Here is a 22330-nt window from a genome sequence, read left to right on the forward strand (position 1 = left end):
GAAGTTCGCGTTCGAATCCGAAAGAACGGGCAGAATTAACTTTGTTGGTTGCAACTTTCATGTCGTTTGGTTGTTCGTGGCGGTAATACGTGGTCGCGAAGTTGACACAAATTGTGCAGAAATCAGAATTCATAAACTTAACTTTTGCTACCACTTTGCGTCTAAACAGTATGAAGAGAATCCACGGAAAATTAAGGACCAAATCAGGTTTTTGGATTGTTTTTACTTCAGAACTATTTTGCCCAAATTGGGACAAAGATTTTGCGGCCCAACATAAGTGCAAAAGTTTTCAAAGAAGAAACGGCCGCACTGACGTCGCAAAATTCCGATTCCATGAAATTTGAGGTGGCAATTGCAGTTCCTTTCTGAAATGGCCGAGGTGACGTGAGAACTTCTTAAAGACTGACGGGATTTGGGAGTAGAATAAGTTGTATTTGTTCAGGAAGTTTGTTGATAGTCCGGCCTGATATTGATTTTGTTTTTCCATTCCATCTTAATTTTCTCCGTGTTTTGGACCCAGGTCCTCGGGTTTGAGCAAGAACTCATCCCACAATTCCTTTTAATAACACCTACACCAACACAAACATACTTCAAAGAAGCTTTCTTATTTAGAATTGGATAGAGTGTCTATTTCATATTTACTGTAAACAATGTGTGCAGCATACAATTTATGTTAACATACAGTCAATCTTTAGATTACGGTGCTTTGATCGCCTTTAATAAACGTTGTCTATCAAAATGACAAGAGATATAGATTTAGGATCGATGGAAAGCACTCGTCAATTAAAATAAAATCCACCTAACCTGTTTCCGTCCGCAAAACTCAACCAGTTAGACGTTTGTTATGCTGATATTCTGATTGGCTATTGGCCCGGAAATATCGCGGCCCTTTGGCTGTGTTCGAAGAGCAGTGATGGACACTCGCACTAGGATTTTAGCAGCTCGGTGTTTAAACAGGCGCTGAATATTATTATTAATAAAATATTATTCATAGATTATTGCTCATTAACAAGACAAATTAAATTATTTTCAGCCAGGCCCCTGATGTAGAGACGCCACTGGATATTAGTAGTCAATTATTTTCGATTTTTAAAACAACAGATAGCAAATACTGAAAAGTAGGAACTCTATATTATTTAAACCCAGATTGCATATTAGAACTCCCTGTCATTTTACACGTATACAGGATGTACATTGAAACAAACTCTGTTAGGTAAACAGCAAAAATAATAATTCTCACAATTTCAGGTTGGATAGAAACTTGATAATATGTGCTTCATTTTACAATTGAAATGTAGTTTTATACTCTTAGAAAAAAACAATCCAAACCCAAGTTACTTCTTATGAAATAATTATATAATATGTATTATATAATATTGTCTGAAAGGTGTTTTGTAAAAAGATATCTGAAATAACAATAGTCCGTGTCAAGTTTGTATCAGTAAAGTTACTCAAAAAATAAACCTGTAAACTAGTGAAAACAAACTTTATAAGATTTATTTCTTACTGTTTTCACCTGAAGGTTGGTCCGTGAATATAACGCTCACATTAAGAACAGGGATCTAAAAGAATAGAATAGAATCCTTTAATAAAAGGTGGGTTTTTTTCTACCTGCGTCAACATCCTAATGAAATTCTTGTGTTGATCTGACGAGGCAGTGGAAGGTGGTGAACTATTACAGGGATCATTACGGAGGCCATGCTTCTCAAGCGCTGCCAAGAATGTGTCCGATGTGACGGCTGGCCTCCAGAAATAGTAAAAACAAGTGTTACGACACGCTCTGTATCAATAGTTTTATCTCCACCTCCCACGAATTCTGCTTACGAGGATCCAATTTGCGAATGCCAGAAAGTCACCCATGCTAGTTCACGGGTCTTATCAGAATAAATGGAACTCATTAAAGCTCGGTTTGTCCGTCAGATTCCGTAGAAACTCCTAAATACTACATTGCATTTTTTCACTCAACGTGGACAAGAACTGTCTGCAGATGTGAATAAAACCCAGATCCTCCACTAACCTTTTATCCTGTAGATTAAAAACAGCTACTCCTCATCTAGACACGTTCAATGAGGAAGATTTAATAAACGTTCTTTTTGTTGGACCAAAATGATCAGATTTAAGACCATCTTTTTAACCAATTACTCTTATACAAGAATGTTGACCTGAGTTTGCACCATAACCAGCTGCGAGCATGTATTTTTTTAATGTTCCATCAGCATGACTGACATGTTTGAAAAGCGTTTAAGCCAATTAAAAATAATTTAATTGATTTCAGCAAAAACAATGATGAATATTAAGTCAAATTTGAACATATTTAGGCCATTAAGATGGTTCTGGGACAGTCTTCACCCAGTAGGAAGGTACAAGTGTTTATCCCATTAACCTTTCATAAATAAATGAATATATTTATGAGCATCAAGGAAACACAATCTTGTGTTGTTGACTCTACAATCAATATTCATTGTTGTTTTAATCCCATAGGTTGAGAACAACCAAACCGTAAGAAGTTAGACGATGGTCTTGTTGTCAGGAAGTTTGTAGAGTAAAAGAGTGACTTTTGCAGGCAATACATACAAATAAACAAATCCATAATAAGAGTCAAGTTCAAGTTGGTTACAGGTCAAAGTTTAGTTATAGATATAAATAAAGTCAACAATAATAAGCAATTGTTTTTTGTTTACAATTACTCACTAAAATTAACCTACAATTGTGACTGTTGTTCTCAGTATTATCTTAACCTTTAAAGTATATATTTTATTGAGTATTGTTTTGATTGTTTAAGCGCTTTGTGACCCTGGTCTGGAAAAGCGATATATATACAAATTACTTACTTACTAGCTAGGCTAATTAGCCAGCAGGCTAACGAGCTACATTAGCAAAAATTAAGCTTTAATGTTTTTTGACATTTTTATCACTTTATTAATTAAATAAAGTGGTGTGAGATTATTTACTTTTTTCCCCCTCCAAAGATAATGCTATAATCCATTTTTAAATCTTTAAACAATGTAATTGACAACATTAGCTTAATAAGCCATTAGCCTGTTAGCATGCTCGTCTTAAGTTTGAACTATTTTGTGTGTGTGTGTGGTTAAAATAACACACAAAATGCCAAAACATATTATAAAGTTTGTTACTTAAAGTGTTAGATTGATTTATACATTATTTTTAAATGATTCTAACTTATGACATAATTAAAAACCTACTTGTAAAGCAGACACTATTGATTTCTCTAAATAAAAAAACTTATGACTTATGACAACGGGATGAGAAGGAAGTCTTACCTCGATATCTGAGATGAACGTGGAGCTTCTCGACGTCTCCTGGACATCGCTGACCAACGATTTAAACCCAGTCACACTGACCACACATGCCCGGGCTTACAGCGTGTCGCTGCCTGGCTTAAGACACACACACACACATGTATGTATGCACACACACAACGATGCATACGAACCAAGCTCTAATAAGGATCGTCCCTAATCCAGGACTCCATGATGCATATTCAAAGAGCAGAAAGTGAGAAACGGAAACATTGATCCTGTCAAAAGAAAGAGAAACAAACATGTGTCCAACACTCAGTTACACATTGACAGAAGCAGCCAACGGGCCCTTGAGCAAGTCAGGTAGCAGCACAGTTGCCTGGACTGTGTGTCCAATATCAAAGAATGTAACGTTTATTCTTTTATTTCCCACCTACCCTTCGTCCTGTCTTTCCTTCGAGGCTCCACCGGCGAGGAACACAATTCAAATCAGCTGAAGTACTGGGTTAATCCTTGTTGCGACACAAATCCTCACAAACACACTGAAGGGGGAAAAAATGGTGAGTGAAGGAGAAAGAAAACGCTAATAAATAAGCAATTTCTAGGGTCTAACTTCTGCGAGACTCGAGGAAAAGACAACGTTGAGGTTGAAAGATGATCATTGTTCTACAAAAATCAGTGTTTAAAGTAGCAGAAATGAAGATGATGAGGGATAAGTAGAAGGCGAGCAAACAGGGAGTAGTTCAGGTGTAAACGTGAGATTTAAAGGAAGTTTTGTGAGAGAATGGACGGTAAACAAGGAGATAAAGATGTGTTTAGGACAAGAAAGGAAGAAGAGAAGGATGTGCAGCAGGTGATGTTGTTCAGGATGTATAGATGAAGAGAGAGATTGAAGGAGGATTTTGGATTATCCACCGATTCCTTTCCTACACTTTTACTCTTATTAAAGGTCTTCGTATAAATGTTGACATCCACTACCTTAGTTTCTTATCTTATCTTAAACCAGGGGTCTCAAACCCAGTCCAGAAATATGGCCGAGACGGTGCAGGTTTTTTGTCCAAACCAGTCGAGTAAACGAATCAAGTGTCGTCTTCTAACAAGCGGCACCTGACTGACCATAATCTCATTTCTGTCTCCAGACACATGACTCGTTCGACTGTACGAGCTCGACCCGATGGATCCAAAACCTGCCCGATCCTTTGACCCTTGTATTAAACGATGACATCTTTATCACCATGGCAACATGAATTAAAATTCTCTTTTGCCGTAAATCGACTCAGAATAACCTTTTAAAACACGTACAAGTTGTATCACTTTTTTCATCAAGAAAATGCTGCAAGTACTGATGGGATGCCAAAAAGAATGAATGGTGCGACTTAATTTATTCATTTTACTGTTAGCGTTAGCTTGTTCTCATACATGTTAAACTGAAAACATTTATCCAGCAGCGACAGCCATTAGCACAGATATATTTAAACATTTATTTAAACTTAATTAAAAATTAAACCGCTGGTCTAAGGTGAATTCTAATGACACTGATTCTGTGAGACTCCTGTGTTTGTCTCTGTGTCGTCTTGACCTTTTAAGTATTTATTTTATTGTGTATTGTTTTAATTATTTAAGCGCTTTGTGACCCTGGATTATTAGGATTATTAAAGCAATTTCCGAGGTATGTGAAGTGGTTGTACGTCGTGAAACTCCATCACTAATGCCTGAGGAGGTGAATATACACTTACATACATAAGAAAATTTAGTTTAAATTTAGTTTAAAATGTACTTGCATTTTTCTAGTACATGCTTTCTTAATGTAAGATCTTTCAATTACTCTAGCTTTTCACTTTGAGCCTATAAATATAGCTTGCTGATTTAAAGTATTAAATCCTCCATAATTACATGCATGCAAAGAGAACCAAGAACTGCAAACCAACTATATAAAAAGAAGAAACGACTTGTCGTGACATTACATTAGTACATTTTCAGACGTATAATTACCTCAAGTGTTTCTTTGTGCAGTAAGATCCGGAACATCGTGGAGTTAGAGATACAGTCTGCTCAGGAAATGACCTCACATTTCACTGTAGTAGTAGTTTTGTTGTTCAGTAGCAGCCCTTTCCTGCTTTTAACATTCCTGGGATAGTGATGCAGACAGAGACGTGGAAACAAACAATCATCTCGTTCATTTCCATCTTCATAATTCATCACTTACTCTTAGGAATCAAACTGTTCCACCGTTCAAGAGAAACATTTTAACACGGCAGGAACATGAAGAGCAAAATGCTAGATAGATTAAAAAAATATATATATATATATAAACATTAGGAAACGATAGACATGATGAAAAAATAAAATGTAAACGTGAAAGTAAACCACAATAATAAGTTATTAAAATAAAAGATTAAAAAAATACATTTTAAAGACAGAAAAATAAAAGTCTGACTAAAAATTAACTTGGTACACAAAATAAATAAAAAAAAACATTAATTAAAATAAAACACTTGAAAAAATGGAACAAATGTGTCAGAAAATATGAAACTAAAAACTGTTTAAATACACATTTCATAATAAAACGAGAGTGAAAAGACAAAAGACAAGGGGAACCATGAAAAGAAAACAAAATGTTTATTTTTTTTTTTTAAAAGAAATGTTTTTTTTTTTGTCTTTTCTAAGGAGAAGTAAAAGCAGCCATTTTAAAAGGTCACAGCTGAGGGGCGTCGGTGAGAACTTCCTCGCGGTTACGCCAGCGCGCCCATGGGGTCCCAGGCCGGGAGAACCACCGGCTCTTGTTTCATCACGTCCAGTACTTCCTCCGTCAAGTACTTCTTGTCCACGACCACTTCGTACACGTACTCGGAGAACCAGTCGTCCGTCATGATCAGGTAGCCTGCGGGAAAAAAAAGATGATGAAAATACTCAAATACTTTGAGCCGGGACTCGACGTTATGAAGATCCTTCAGACCTGATTCTCTAAAATCATTCTTCAACTGGTGTGAAAAGTTGAGTGTGTTCCTGAATCACAGTTTAAGTATGAGGCGTTCTGAAAGTGAAGCCTCTCCCGAGACGCCGCCTCGGAGTCAAAGCAAAAAAAATATGTCGGCCCTGAAGGGAACCAGAGTCCGGTCCATCTTTTCCCACGTGATGTTATTGGAGACGTGCAAACTCGGATCTTATCGGTACATTCAGATGATCTTATTATTCCTCTCGACTTCCTTGATTCCTGTTCAAGCCCGAGGCCAGCGTCCCTCAACTTGCTGGTGTTTATGGAACGAGATATGAAACGCATCTGATTTGACTGAAGGGTTTTCACGTGTTTTCCAAGCAGATCCTTGATTTAGAGGTTCAGCAAAATATTGTGTGCGTGTGCGTGTGTGTGTGCTGTGTGAGTGTGTGTGTGTGTGTGCACCGACAGTGTTGTGTGTGTGTTGCCAGATGATGCATTACTGAACCTAAAACACTCTCGTATAACTAACAGTGGAATGTCAAGCCCAGATATTGAGAAGAAAAAGGGGGTGCAGAAGGATAGAAAAATAATTGAGGGAGAAGACAGTAAATTTTGGTGCTGAGAAATTTTCGTTTCCAGTTGTTTTTGTTTAAAAGTAAAATACTATTAATCTGAAATGTGTGCAGGAAACATCCATAAAGATGTGTTTGAACCAGCTGAAGCTGTTGGCGCCACATGACGCAGACTGTTGTTACAGAAACATTTCTATAATAAAAAAACGTTGTTTATTATTTTGATTAAAACGATAACTCAACCACGACCACCTAAAGTGGTGGTCGAATCACATGACATGCTAGGATGGCTGTCGACCACAGATCAAAGGCCAAATGAATCTCGTTAGGCACACAATTTAAAATCATGTGTTGTGTATCGACTCCAATACTGTCGACAAACAGCCATAAATCGTTCATCGAATGATTTCTTAAGCCTCTTTTATACAAGGGTGCATATGGCCTGAGTGACCCCGAGTCCACTGACCCTGCAAGTGACCTGTGTCTTTAACAGTCTTATCATTATTGGTCTACAGGATCATTTTCACAGAGCCTGTTGATGTACTTCGCGGGTCCTTTTATTCTTTAACAGATTCAGATATATTTATTTTATTAGAAGAAGGTAGACATGTTGTTTGTGGTTTGTGCCGTAAAATGATTACAATATAAAATAGTTTGATTATAGTTGAAAATAGTTTGATTACAGTGGAAAAATGATTTGATTACAGTGGAAAGATTGTTCAATTATATTTGAAATTAGTTGGATTAAGGTGGAAAATTGTTTAAATACAGTTTATTTAAGATTAAAATAGTTTGATTAAAGATGAAAATGACGGATGACAAGTGAAAAATGTTGGATAACAGTGGAAAATAGCTTGAATACAGATAGAAATTGTTTGATTCCAGATGTAAATTGTTAAGATTAAAGTTTAAATTAAAAAGGTGAAAAAAACATTACTTGCTAAATTAATTTTAATATCTAAGAAAACAAAACAAAAAAACTCTCATCTTTAATTAAGGGATTATAATTAAGTAAGTAAGTAAGTTAGGAAGTAATTTATATTTGTAGAGCGCTTTTCCAGACCAGGGTCAACAAAAGGCTTCAACAATAAAACAATACTCAATAAAATATACGTTTAAAAGATCAAGACATCAAACACAGAGGAAGATCATTCCAAAGCTTAGCTTAAACCCTGTGTGCGAGGAACCATCAGTAGATTCTGATCCACAGACCTCTGAGAGTAAGAACCAGAATTTTTAATTTATCCTGAAAGAAACTGGCAGCCAGTGTAGAGTTTTAAGGCTCGGGGAAATGCGAGTTCTTCTACTAGAGCGAGTCAGAATTCTCGCTGCAGAGTTTCATATTAACGGCAGGCGAGATCCTTCTTGTTTAGACATGAAAACAAACTGTATGTAAAGCAAATCCCATAATCAGGAAATTCTCATCTCTTCCTAATATATATATATTTATCTACCTTTGTTACCGCGGTCGTCACCCCAGGAGTTCTCCACTCTCCACTTCTCAAAGCCTTCCTTGTCCTCCTGCAAGATACGAGGTAGAAATCCCCAGGATTGGCATGAGAACAACAGATTATATTTATTGCATGTGTACTCTTACACCTTATATACCTTATCTGTGACGGCCGTGAGAACCATTGCATGCGTCATCATCGAGTCTCCGAACACGAGTCTTTCGGATTTGGATAAATTCTTCATCGAAACTCCAAACACCAGGTCATGGTTGAACCTGCAGGAGCCCAGAGGGAAAAAAAAAAAATGAGCTCCTCAAGATTCACGTTTTAAAGTTGCACTGAATAAATGAAAGAGTCAAATGAACATTATTTATCAGAAAGGGGAGGTCAAAGGTCAATAAGATTGATAACTGGATTCCATGGTTAAAATACAAATGAACTACAAAGTTTCAGGCATTTGTTTGTCTCTCAGTTAAAATTGAGATTCTGAAAACCTTACAAAATAGCCAGAAGAAATCAAAGGAGTAGTTTGGGAAATTTTGATTTACCTTAAAGCTAAAACTATCACGTATATAAATACTACTTCTTATTGGTAATCATTAGACGCAAGGATGTTTTAATAACACGTACTGAATTCAACTTCAATCTTCAGTTGGCGACCATGTTTTGTAAATAATACTCACACGTTTAAATCATTGATTCCAAGCTTTCCGTGGAAATGTTTGCCGACGTCACAACCAAACCACACGGCCTGGAATCAAAGCGAGAGTAAATATTTAAAAGTCCTCGAGGAAAATGCAGAAATCCTGGTGATCGTTTTGAACTAACCTCTCCTTCCTTGATAGAGTCGGCCGCAGCCTTTTTCAACAGCTGGATGGGCTGGTTGTTGTACAGCGTGCTGCGCCCTCGAACCATGTTGCCTAAATACTCAACCGTGTACAGCCTGCCGAATGGGTTTTGAGGTCTTGGGTCGTTCACGAGGCAGACCTGACGACACAATCATGGGAATACTTTATAGTCAGACATCTCTTTTTTTCTTTCTAGATTAATGGATCATACTTTTTCCTGAATGTTATAGAGAGGTTTGACATGTTCGGTGTAGAAGTCTTTGGGAGTAATTGGTCCTATGCGATGGAAGTTCTTGTCCTTGTCCCGGTATTCCCAATTGATGGTCTCGGGAGGGCTGCCTAGACAAACGCTGACGACCCGGAATACCTAAACACAAAAAGCATCCATCATTTACTGTGGGACATTTTCTTTCCGTTCATAATAGGACTGAAACTAAAGCAGTGATCTCATCAGTCACTAGGAGGGCAACTTCTCAAATCTACAGACACCATCCCATTTCCCTATTTATGCCCCACGCCCTGTGTCTCCTCCCTATTGGACTTCCTGCTGTGCTCGAGGTCACTTGATTTCCTCTGGGTAAGACTCGGTTATTTTGACAAGGCAGACTGTTAATGAGAACCTTTAAAACCTCAAAATCAAAACAAGGCAATTTCCCCTTTAAGAGTTTTTACATTTCCTACCACATAATTACAGTAATAGGGTGGTAAGAAAATATTTATACATTTGAATAGTTTCAGTTTTGCGATACTGTATCGATACCGAACTGCACAGTATTCATATATATATTTTTTATTTCAAATGACATTTTGTTTTTCTTATCAAAAATCTTTTATTATTTTGTTTCAATTCAGATTGTGAAAAAAAAAAAAAAAATTCTATTTACAATTAACATGCAAATATTCAAGCTTAAACAACACAACAAATACTCAATAAAGTATATACTTTAAATGTCAAGATAACACTGAGAACAAAACAGGAGTTCCAGAAAAACAAGCAAAAGCCTGCACGAATAAAAAAAAAAAAGAAAAAAAAAAGCAGTCACTAGCAGCTTAATGAGCAAATAAAATCCATCAAGATCCTGGCGATGACTCAGGATGAGAGGATACACTGGATTCCAGCAGCTTTTAAAACTGATGTTTGGTTTTAAACAAATTAAAGCAGTTACAACTTCGTCAAGAGTCATGTGGTCTGTAAATTCCAGAGTCAAGTACTCGACAATACTACAAATATATCCTTGTTTCCACAGTAACACAATACTATAGTAATGTTGCCCCTGTATCGTGATATGTATGATATCGCCAGTCTTGACTATACACCAATCTTTAAAACTAATTTTGAGATCAATGATCCTTTTATCAAGTTAAAAGCGGAAACAAATCTACAGTCATGTTGCATCTTTGTTAGAGCAAAAAAGTAAATAAGCCAAGAAAGAGGTTCATGAAACATTGTGGGGTTTGGTACTACTGGACCAAAACATCAACTACTGTATCACTGCCCAACTAAAGTTTCCATGTGGAGAAAAATTGTATACTGAAGCTCTTTTTCTTGGGTTTTTGAAACATCTTTAATGAATGTAATCGGATTTTCAGATACAAGACTCTCCATGTTTCTCCATCATTACACCGAACAGTTCTTGAGCCAGAAGCATTCCAACGGTAGAAGTATCAAACGCTGAGTACTACACTCGATAGTACGTCGCTTCGAGGTCACATCCTCCCCTGCGCCAAAGCACCCCAACAATAACAGAGAAAATCCCACACAACTTTTGAACGGCATACAGTAAATTCAGAGCTGACATCCACAAACAAACCGTCCGACTCCTCATCACAAAAACAGTCACAAAATATAGACACGCAAAAATATACACAAGGGTGCAAGTCAACAAAAGCATCTGTTCATCCCTGCCTCGGTCTGCCAAACCCACCTTTACGCAGATTGGAATTATTTGTTTGGACTGCGTTGCGGGCGAGAGTTCATGCCAAAGTTTCTATTTCACTCGCCTCGACCGTTGGTCGTCAGCAGCTTTGACGAGACCAGTCTCTTCAATTTATGTTCTTTATTTATGACTGGATGACCAACGCGTTTGTAGAGGAGCTGCATCTTTAACAGCCGTTCAGGATTCCATTTCATTAGTTTGTAATGAAGAAAAAAAAACATTCTTTATGACTCTTACTTAACGATGTATATCTGAAAATGTACATACGAAAAGCACACGCAATTCAGGAGTAGTATCTGAACTACAAGAAGCTAGTTTTGTGTGTCAAATATAATGTTTCTAGTCATTCCTTTTGCATACTGTTTGCATTCCTGGATATAAACATGAAACTGACTGTGTGCACGCTAGCCGTGGCTAATGTTTGATAGCAACTGCGTTCTCCGTGTTGAGCACTGTTGGTTTGTTTCATGAGATCATAACAAACAAATCACCAAGAGTTAACAAAAGAATGGAAGAAGACTGTAAATTGGAGTCAATTAAAAAACTTAAAAAAACATTCAAACGTATTAATTCATCCATCTTCCACTGATCACAAGGTTAGCCGTCAGAAAAAAAAGACTTTCATGTCGAGGTCTGCCCACGAATACTAGAAGATAATCCCTCCAGCCTCTCATCTCAGATGGATGCACGGAACAAACTCCAAGGAGATCATTCTAAAAAATAGGTTATAGCCATCTCAACTGGTTTTCTTAATCTTGAGAAGCATTGGTTCCAATTCCAGTATTTCCAAGTTGACTTATCACCTCCTGACAATAACTAAATGGTTCTTGGGTTTTTCTCCTAGAGGTCTTCTTTAACAAATGTGAAGGAGCTAGACTTGTAAGTACTAGATCTAGCAAGCAAAGAATTTTGGTAAAAATTCTGCAAAGTTTGTTGTAAAAGTCAGAAAAAGTGTTCTTTAAAAGTAAATATATAGTATATATATATATATATATACACATTTAGTATCCGTTAGGTTCACCTTAGATTGAGTGATATACGTCATATTTTTGGTTTTAGGAAAGTTCTGATTGACATTTTTCATCTCCGCTTTCTATAAAACAGTTGAAACATTATTAATAAATCACGTTGCTAGCAAATAGTGAATAATTCTTAACCTAGATTTTCACTTTAACGCTCTTATTGGCCAATGAGTTGGTGAGCTGAATTTGGCCCCTGGACAACATAATCAAAGCTCCAGCTCCACTGTACTAGATCTTGTTGAGAACTCTTGAAGGCCTTGGACTGCTCCTTAACTGCGATATGTTGAAAACCATGTCGATATTTATTCGACTGTGTAGCATGTTAGCTTTTTAGCTTCTACTATGAACAAGCTTAAAATATAGACTTGTTTAATTCTATTAGGAACAATTCTTCTTGTCACGACATTAAGCACAAGCAGCATGGATTTATTTGGATGTTTTTAAGTGCCAGTCTTTGGACGTCAAATGGACATACATTTGTGCCTTTAACTCCAAAAGAGACTTGGATTTTGGGTGAACCATCACTTTAACGAAGGACAACCAGCAAGGACCAACTGACGGGGCCTCTGAGACCCAAGACTTTTCAATAACCTGCCTAGAGAAATCAAAAACTCTTTACTTTCGACACGCACAACGGTTGTGTCCGTACTCCTGGTAGTAAAAGTGCATGTTTACTCAGAAACTGAAACACTTTTCAAATGTTTGTGTTGCAAACTTGTCGGCACCGATACGTCGAGTCGCAGAGAAACACCAGACGCAGCATTGGTTTGAAACCAAACCCAAATCACCAGACCTCATCGAAGTTGTGTATAAATACCATCTGTGTGTCCAGTCTCACAGCAAGCTTTTTCTGACTTTAATCACACAAGCAAACATAACAAACACTACATGTGGTTTTGTTTATACCAGTTCCTTTAAATTGTGACTGACACACTTGACATGTTAGTTGTGTAGCTATGACGACGACGCATCACATTTGGACGACACCATCATCATCATATTCTTATACAAGGGTTGAATCATTTTTCTACTTGGACCTGGACTCTGATAGTTTTTTCACTGTGCGTCAACTTAATCACACCTCGGTCCAAAATATTTACCAACATGTGGTTCATGGACCAAACAAAACGCACTGCATATTTGTCAAGTAATTTAAAAACAGACCAGTCCGTTAAAGTTTTTCACTTAAGCGTCGATGAGGTTCACTTCAGACTCTTTAAACTAATTAAATAATAAATTATTTACGCTTGTTATTTCTGCTTTCTACGAAACAAGTGAAACTTACAACTGGTGTGTATCATTTATGCAAGCAAACCATGAACTAGTATTGACTTTGATTTGAACGAAATGAGTTGGAGGGCAAGATTTGGCCGAACTATAAGGGCTAGAAGGTGAGTTTGGGGATACCAGACTGATAAAGTTGAATGTTAACATTGTGAATATTTCAATATACGAGTCAGATGTTCATATGCTGGTAAGTTACTGAAACTAAAAAGCCGATTGACTTGACTCAAAGCATCATGTGAAGGTATTAGCGCAAGATATATTCATGTTACTGACCTACTTGATGAGTGAATATTGTCCTTTCTACCCTATTACCTTTCTACATTTTTATTCGTGCAGGCGTTTCCTTGATTTTCTGGAAGTCCTGTGTTTTTCTCAGTATTATCTTGACCTTTAAAGTATATATTTTATTGAGTATTGTTTTGATTGTTTAAGTGCTTCGTGACCCTGGTCTGGAAAAGCACTATATAAATACAAATTACTTACTTACTTACTATTATTGTGAAGTTATGTTTTAATTCTAACTCTAGGAACCGAAATCAAGCATGTTTTTCAAAGTTATCCACCTTAATTATCATCAAACTCCATTATCCAAGTTTGTTTTTGGAATATTCCTTATAATTGCCGACATCAACAATCTACACTTCTTACACTGGCATCTTCATAGGTCACTATATCATCATAATTGATCTGTATTGACGGAAATGTTACTAATCATGGGCCACATAAGATGGGTTGGCGGGTCTGATTTGGCCTTAAGTTTGAACCCTGAAGATGACATCCCACATACACCCATAAAATGAACTCCAGCCTAGCATAGTACCTTTAGCTTGCATTCAACATTATATGCAAGGAAAATATCTGAAAAAAAACAACATCCTTAGAACAATATTTAGTCAAAAATGTGTAAAATTGTGAGAGGTTCAGAACCTCTAGCTCCCACAATCTGCTCGTCCAATGACGTGAGCAAAAACCTCCATCAAAGGCCATTATGGAGTTTTGTAAAACAAACCACTTCCAGGTGGACAAACACACGGACGACGCTCGGCGACGCTGGTGTGCGGCAGAGGGAGCGGCCGCCACAGTTACAAAGCACATTGTTTGTTTGCGAGTGGTGGTGGCTGGACGTTCATGCAGACGCTGTGAGATACCGGCGACTGTTCAAACAAGCAGCGACAATACTAGCAAACAGCCGAGAGCTGCTTAACTAACCCGCTGCCCTGAGCGCTGCCGCTTCAATAGAAGGTTGATTGATACAAAATGTGACCCGAGATATAATCACAGTCGGTACATAAGCAGAGATTTTTGTGTATCTTTTCATTCTTTGTTTGAATTTTCAAATCATCAGGGAGTTATTATTTAATTGTCTAGAAGTGCCAAAGCTTTTGCTTATCCTTCCTAATTAAGGATTTATTTACACACTCGACAAATGAAAGATCAACAGCTTTCTGAGGATATTTACAAACGAGAACCACAAGATAATGTGTCTGTGACACAAATTGATTTCGTTTTTTTATGAATATATTCAGTGCACAACAACGACGGACGACATGTCATTGGAAAGATTAAAAAAACAAAAAACAATAATGTGTAAAATAGATAACTATAATTTTTAGTTAGTATAAATATAACTTTTATAATAATAATTATTATAATTACAATTATTATTTTTTAGCACCACAAACCAGTTTAACACAGGCCTTATATTTACAAAACAACCATTAAAAGAAAAAAAACTGTAAAAATAAATTATAGAGTTTGTGTATCAATCATTTTCACTAGTTTACAGGTTTCTTTTATTTGAGTAAACTTGACTAAAACCAGTGTCTTGACGTGTTAAGAGTCATAGACTGATGTTACCGAGAAAATAATCTAATTTTAAAACAAAAAAACTTTCAGACGGAAAGAAAATATTTCTGTGCTTCCCGCCAACAATGGCCTCTAAACCAGTACCGGTAATCGGACCAGTGGACCCAACGATGAAGATGATGGGGCCAATAATAGACCATTAAAACAAAACAGAGATAAATTCAAACTCACTGGCTTAGAAATGTAAGACATACTGTATGCTCGGGTGTCTTAAAATGGAAAAACACACAAACAGTTGTAGTGTAAAATATGTTCTATTTTGGTTTCAAACATCAGCTGTATTTGGGTATTTTATGTCTTACTAAAGACCTCTATTACTTTGTACTTTCAAGCGTCTAAGCATCACTTGTTAATCCTACAGCTCCCTCTGGTGGTTTCCAAGTGATGATTCAACTATATTTGTTCCATCATAACGTAATATTGACAACAATAAAAATGATCAAATGCCTTATTTTAGTGCGGAACATAATCTAAGTCTCATATCAATTGTTAATAAACATAAACAAAAATAAACTCCAAAATAAAAGTGTTGCTTCATAATATAAAATATACTGTGGAATCATTAAGTCATTTTAAGAAGATATACTTTTGTATAATCGCAGAAAACTTTTAGTTAAATATGGGGCTCTTTTCTTAAAAATATTTAAGAAGTTTAAATATTTATTTAGGTAAAAAATTAAATCAATGAAAAATGACAATAATACAGCAATGATACAAGAGGTTTAAATTGTACTGAATTATTAACCAATTTATTTAAAAAAAATATTAAAAATATAGATATTTGTGTGTTTATTTTTGTTTTCAATTGCTGCCATTTTATTCTATTTTTTTTCATCTGACTGCATCTCCTCTAGATGTTTGCACATTTTAGTGTTTTGTTTGTCAATTTAACTTTTCACTGACCTCCTCGATCATAGAGTCCATGGCGTCAGAGAGTTCGGCCTCGCTGGCCTCGCTGGCCACCATGTTCCTCAGTCGTAGGCAGTATTCCCTCAGCTGCGACAAAACAAGAGCGACAGTCAGCATTCCTCCGCCGCCGTCCACAAAGGAACCCCCCGGAGAGGATCAAACCCGGCAACACACCTTGTGGTTGAGGATGTCGTTCATTCTACGCGACGCCTCGGAAGTGTGCGACTCTGGGAAGCTCTTCTTAGGGATGACGCCGTACTTTTCTGGGAGCGGAAATAAAGTCGTAAGTCATGATTCTATGGATGAAACCCGGGGTCGTCTTCTTGGTACTTGAACCCGTCTCGGGGTTGTTGACTCACCGATGAGATTGACCAGCATGTCCCACTGCCCTCCATCGTTGGTCGGGTTCGAGAGAAGGAACTGGACGAGCCGTCCGTCCACGGGGTCTTTCCTCTGTGCGGTCTCCACACAGGCCTGGAGGAAGTAGTAGCAGCGCTCGACCTGCAGAGATGCAGCACAATATGGATCAAACTAATCTATGTTGGCAAGAAGAAGTCGTCGAAAGTGTATAAAGTTGGTGTAAAATGAGTTCAAACGTACGTCGACATCGGTGTTAAAACTCAATCACAAGGAGCCAAAATATGAAACGGTCACAAGACAAACCCATTTTAATGTTTATTATCTGTACCTTTAATAGTAAATGTAAATATCATTTCAATATTATGTTTTAAATATTTCATGCTAAAGCTAGCATTATGTCCTATGTTAGCTAACATGCTTCGTCATATCAACAAACACCTGTGCCGTTTCTCAAATCGCATACTTGCGTACTCAAAGTTAGTATTTTTAGTGCGTAAGTGCGTCTCAATTCTTAGTATGAGAAATTTAGTGCGCCATGCACAATAAAACTCCCACAAAACTGAGTATGGTTCGATGGACACTAACCACCCTAAACGGCCGCCATCTTAATGACGTTGTAAACAGAAGTTACGTCATATTTATATATGCATTTACTGTATATACATATACGTACAGGTGTATTTTCAGCAGCAGTAGGAGGATGACACGTCTTCGCTGATGATACCAGCTTAAATATCTCTCGAATATTTCGATTCTCATATTTTTTCTTTATTACTTTTTCCAAACTTGCAAAACGTGCTGCCAGCAGGCTGGTTGAAATCGTCGTTAAATAGTAGTTGAAGAAGCTTTGTGTACTAGTTAGCATGTACACTATCCTGATGCATACTAACTTCTAGTATACTAAGAGAAGTATGCGATTTGAGACACAGTACTGGATTTTCATTATTTATTTTCGTTTCTGAAGTTGCTGGTCTCAACAATCTCTGTTTCTTATCTTAAATTATCTTATCCCTTATCTTGTATTAAACAATCTTCATACAGGGCTCCACAGTGGTCCCTCGTTTACTTGTACTATGTACTATAACTTGCCAACTCAACCATACACATCATCATCCCCATTAACAACCGTGTTAGCGCCTGAACTGAACTTGTTCCCATAATGCTTTGCCGCCCAGTCAACCAATCGGAAATGCCGATTACTTTTGATGTAGCAACATAGACGTAGAATATAAATACAGTATCATAGCGACCAATCGGCCGTCACTAAATAGAGCAGCGTGTAGAGAAGCATCCTGGGATTTCACCGTTTTGTTGGCACCATCAGTAAGGTGGTTATACGAACAATAAGTACAATATATTTGAACAGAACACTACTTGCTGGGGCCACAATTTGCCCCGGGTTCTGTGTTATATAGAATTTGATGGTAAATACTAACTTTTCAGGTTCAGGACAAGGTCAACTTATTAGTACAAATGAAGAAAGAACGTTACAAACCATAAATACATCTAAAATAAATCAAACAAAACAAAAATTTAAAAAATACATACACACAGGATATATTTACTTTAGCTCAAACTATATATAATACAATAATAACAGGTGGATTATCAAAGGGTTGAAGGTCGTACCTTGTCCCAGAAGAAGAGGTAGGACTGACTGAACTCAAACTCCTCTATATTGAACTTCTTCATGAGAGGAAGACGCATGACGTTGAGGCACGAAAAGATCCAACATCTCCCTGGAAAACAAAGACCAGAAAGATTAGAAAACAAATACATCAAAGTCCTGCGTGTCTACGTCAAAAACATTTGTAAGTTGATGAAACGCTATATATGCTCAAGATGGGATTCATGTTTGAGTAGAAATCAAATGTTTTTTTTGTAAATACAACAAATCCAAACTTGTTTATGACTTTTTATTCGACTACAGCCAAGTTTGTTCTTTTTTTTTATATTCATTTTTATGTAGTTGTGGTCGTTAACTTTTGTTCGTATCCATCCATTTATCGTATCCATCCATCCATTTATCGTATCCATCCATCCATTTATCGTATCCATCCATCCATCCATTTATCGTATCCATCCATCCAGCCATCCATCCATTTATCGTATCCATCCATCCATCCATCTATCGTATACATCCATCTATCATATCAATCCATCCATCGTATCCATCCATTTATGGTATCCATCCATCTATCGTATCTATCCATCCATCTATCATATCCATCCATCCATCTATCGTGTCCATCCATCCATCGTATCCATCCATCCATCTATCCATCTATCGTATACATCCATCCATCTATCGTGTCCATCCATCCATCGTATCCATCCATCCATCTATCCATCTATCGTATACATCCATCTATCGTGTCCATCCATCCATCTATCATATCCATCCATCCATCCATCGTATACATCCATCTATCGTGTCCATCAATCCATCTATCATATCCATCCATCCATCGTATCCATCCATCCATCGTATACATCCATCTATCGTATACATCCATCTATCGTATACATCCATCTATCGTATCTATCCATCCATCTATCATATCCATCCATCCATCGTATACATCCATCTATCGTGTCCATCCATCCATCTATCGTATCCATCCATCCATCTATCGTATCCATCCATCCATCTATCGTATCCATCCATCCATCCATCCATTTATGGTATCCATCCATCTATCGTATCCATCCATCCATCCATTTATCTTATCCATCCATCCATTCATCTATCGTATCCATCCATCCATCCATCCATCCATCGTATCCATCCATTTATCGTATCCATCCATCGTATCTATCCATTTATCGTATCCATCCATCCATTTATCGTATCCATCCATCCATTCATCTATCGTATCCATCCATCCATCCATCCATCCATCCATCCATCGTATCCATTCATCCATTTATCATATCCATCCATCCATCGTATCCATCCATCTATCGAATCCATCCATCCCATCCATCGTATCATCCATCGTATCTATCCATCCATCCATCCCTCATATCTATCATCCATCTATTGTATCCATCCATCCATTCATCTAGTGTATATATCGTATCCATCCATCCATCATATCCATCCATCCATTCATCTATCGTATCCATCCATCCATTGTATCCATCCATCCATCGTATCCATCCATCCATCGTATCCATCCATCCATCCATCCCTCCCTCCCTCAAATCTATCATCCATCTATTGTATCCATCCATCCATTCATCTATCGTATCTATCATCCATCCATCCATCCATCGTATCTATCATCCATCTATCGTATCCATCCATCCATCCATCTATAATAAGACAAAATACATGTATAAAGAAAAGTGAAGATCACATTTTCATTAACAATAAAAAAGTATATTCATAAGAATATCTTCAAAAATATAAAAAATAAAAAGGATTATATAGCATATTTATAAACTATAACAAAATAGAACTATGTACAGTTCACTGATAAAAAATATAAAATAAAACAAGGTTTTATTAAACTTTTTTTTACTTTTCTTTTTGTTTCTTTATTCTTAAGAATATTACATGCTTAGCGTCACTCGTTTGTGGTAAAATATAAAGTGATTTCTCTAAAAAGGCTTTTATTGTGTAATACTTATACCTTCTCCCAACCTCAGCTAATAAAAGTAACAAAATAAATCTTCCGACACTCGTGATCATCTCACCTGAGCCTTTCTGGTTGGTGACCGGCTTGCCCTCCGTGGGAATGGTGTGCTGGAAGACGTGGACGGTGTCCTGGACGGTCTGCCGGCTCAGACACACCTCCAGCGGGTCCACGCAGGTGGACACGTTCTGGGCCAGAAGATAGCGCGGTTCTGCCCGCAGACGTTTGATGAAGTCTGTGACCTTCTCCAGACTGAGACCTGGAAGAAACATCCAGAATCGACGGTTAAAGATTGACAGAGAGTCGAGTGCAAAGTCTGAGACACTTTCTCAAGAGGAACAATCCTCGCGGACCGCCAGGATACATTAGGCCCGAGTCCAATAACGACCCGAGGACGAGCGCTCCTGCACTTAAGCTCTGTCTCCGTAATGCCTGGAAAACTGCTGGATCGATAGCAATGATCCAGTCGCACATCCTTTAATAAACACAACTGTCGGCTGCTTCTCTCGGCTCCACAACGTCAAGAGGAATTAAATCTTTGACCGTTGTTTGGAAACATAATTGAACGAGGAAGTGATTTTGCTGCGTCGCTCCATCTGTCGTCTTCTATTTTCATGACATTATGTCGGAACTTATCAGAGCGAGACTTTTGCCAAGAGCTTTATAATGTCCTCGATCTCATGTCGAGATTCACTGATGCCTACGATCATCACACGACAGACCCGAGTGAAAAAATACATAAATAAAAGGTGATTTTATTGATTTAGTTGATTCCCTAAAAATAATTGTACAACAAAAGAATTAAAGGAAAAACATCAAATAATTTAGGTTTCAATTTGTCCTTAAATTTGCATGCAAAACAGCAACAAAAAATAAACAAATAACTGTTTGTTTCTTTGTATTATTATATAGTTAATTATTAATAATAACATTATTAAATATTGTTATTTTTTAACATCACAGTTCAGGAACTTTATCTACCAGTCTGCTGTCCGGGTCATAAATATGATTGAATTCAATGTTTTTTGTTAATTAGTCATTATTCATATGCTATTTTATGATAATATCTCTTATTTTATTTTAATGCATCATATTGTATTATGTCTATGTTTATGTACTATGTCTACATTTGTCTGGTGGAAGTGTTACACTGGTATTTATATTCAATTTTGGAGGCTCCAAATATTTGAAATGTTGAAAGGCTACAAATTTTAAAAATATTAAAAAAAAATAAATAATGTAATTATTGACATTAAAAAAAAAGAATCAAACTCTATGTGTAAAAAAATAATTTTGAAAATATTCAAAATTTTAAAATCAATTATTAAAATAAAAATAAAAAGTTCAATATTCTATTATTTTTTACTTTTTTAAATGAATTAAATGTTACTTACAACATTTGAAATGTTGAATTCAACCATTGACTATTATTTTTACATTTGTCAAAACTAGTGGACATGTTTTAGGAAGCAAACAGTGAGTCTTTAATTGTAATTTGGACTATTTATTATTTATCTTTGGACCATTTGTGACTCACGAACATTAAAGACGAAAACAAGTGATCAAATAAAAGGTTAAAATAACAATGAAAACGAAAGTGAAATAAACAAAATCAAAGAAACAAATCATAAGTGGAAATGTATCAAATCGACTTGACTCACAATATCATGACATTAAAAACTAATTTAATGTTTATTTTATTTTTTAATAAATCCATCATTTTTACAGCTTCTTCAAGCTAGCGGCTCTCGACTGCATCTTATTTTGACTATTCTGTCAGATGTCGTTAAGATTTAAGGCTTTAAGTTTCGTGTTTAGTTGAGATAAATCCAATAAATGATCCATTTTTAACATTATTTTAAGACAGGAAACCACAGGAAAGCTTCGCGAGCAGGAATGCTAGCGGTGCGGAGCTAAGTTAGCATGTTAGCTCCCCAGCTGTCAGGAGCGGACTTTGAGTCGCTCGCGCGCTGACGTGACGCGGGGGAGACTCGGGGGAGACCCGGGGAGGAAGGCGCTCGACATACCGGAGTCCATGTTTGTCTCGATCTCGAGGAGCGACGCGGGTTCTGTCCTGGGAGGAAAAAAAAAGTCGCCGGTTCTTTGTGCTTCTCAACAGTCACTGTGTGGAGGGTGCGCTTGATGACGTCAGGGTCGCTGGTGGGCGGAGCTTAAGAGAAGAACTTGATGATGATGTTGACATGAAGGTCACGTGATACAAACTTAAAGTGTTTTTCTT

At 37.0% G+C, this 22330-nt stretch overlaps 1 protein-coding gene across 1 annotated transcript; it reads right to left on the reverse strand.

Annotated features, from left to right (window-relative positions):
• Window positions 1–5862: 5862 nt before the first annotated feature.
• blmh (bleomycin hydrolase) lies at window positions 5863–22233 on the reverse strand. The gene is made up of 12 exons (XM_087796193.1): window positions 22119–22233; window positions 20153–20350; window positions 18080–18189; window positions 16450–16591; window positions 16265–16353; window positions 16085–16177; window positions 9281–9436; window positions 9050–9208; window positions 8905–8972; window positions 8379–8496; window positions 8225–8291; window positions 5863–6141 (listed from the first exon to the last, which is right to left on the reverse strand). Exons 1-12 carry the CDS (start codon window positions 22126–22128, stop codon window positions 5993–5995), a joined length of 1359 nt encoding a protein of 452 aa, XP_087652319.1. The 5' UTR covers window positions 22129–22233; the 3' UTR covers window positions 5863–5992.
• Between the last annotated feature and the right edge of the window lie 97 nt (window positions 22234–22330).

Source organism: Callionymus lyra, chromosome 7 (genome assembly GCF_982586985.1).
Source record: "Callionymus lyra chromosome 7, fCalLyr1.hap1.1, whole genome shotgun sequence".
NCBI lineage: Eukaryota > Metazoa > Chordata > Actinopteri > Syngnathiformes > Callionymidae > Callionymus > Callionymus lyra.

What these genes read in the sequence shown, in the direction of transcription:
- blmh (XM_087796193.1), bottom strand. An exon ending in CATGCTGGTCAATCTCATCG is followed by an intron (nt 16,354 to 16,449) that starts GTGAGTCAACAA and finishes TTCCGCTCCCAG; the next exon opens with AAAAGTACGGCGTCATCCCT. An exon ending in ACTCTATCAAGGAAGGAGAG is followed by an intron (nt 8,973 to 9,049) that starts GTTAGTTCAAAA and finishes CTTTGATTCCAG; the next exon opens with GCCGTGTGGTTTGGTTGTGA.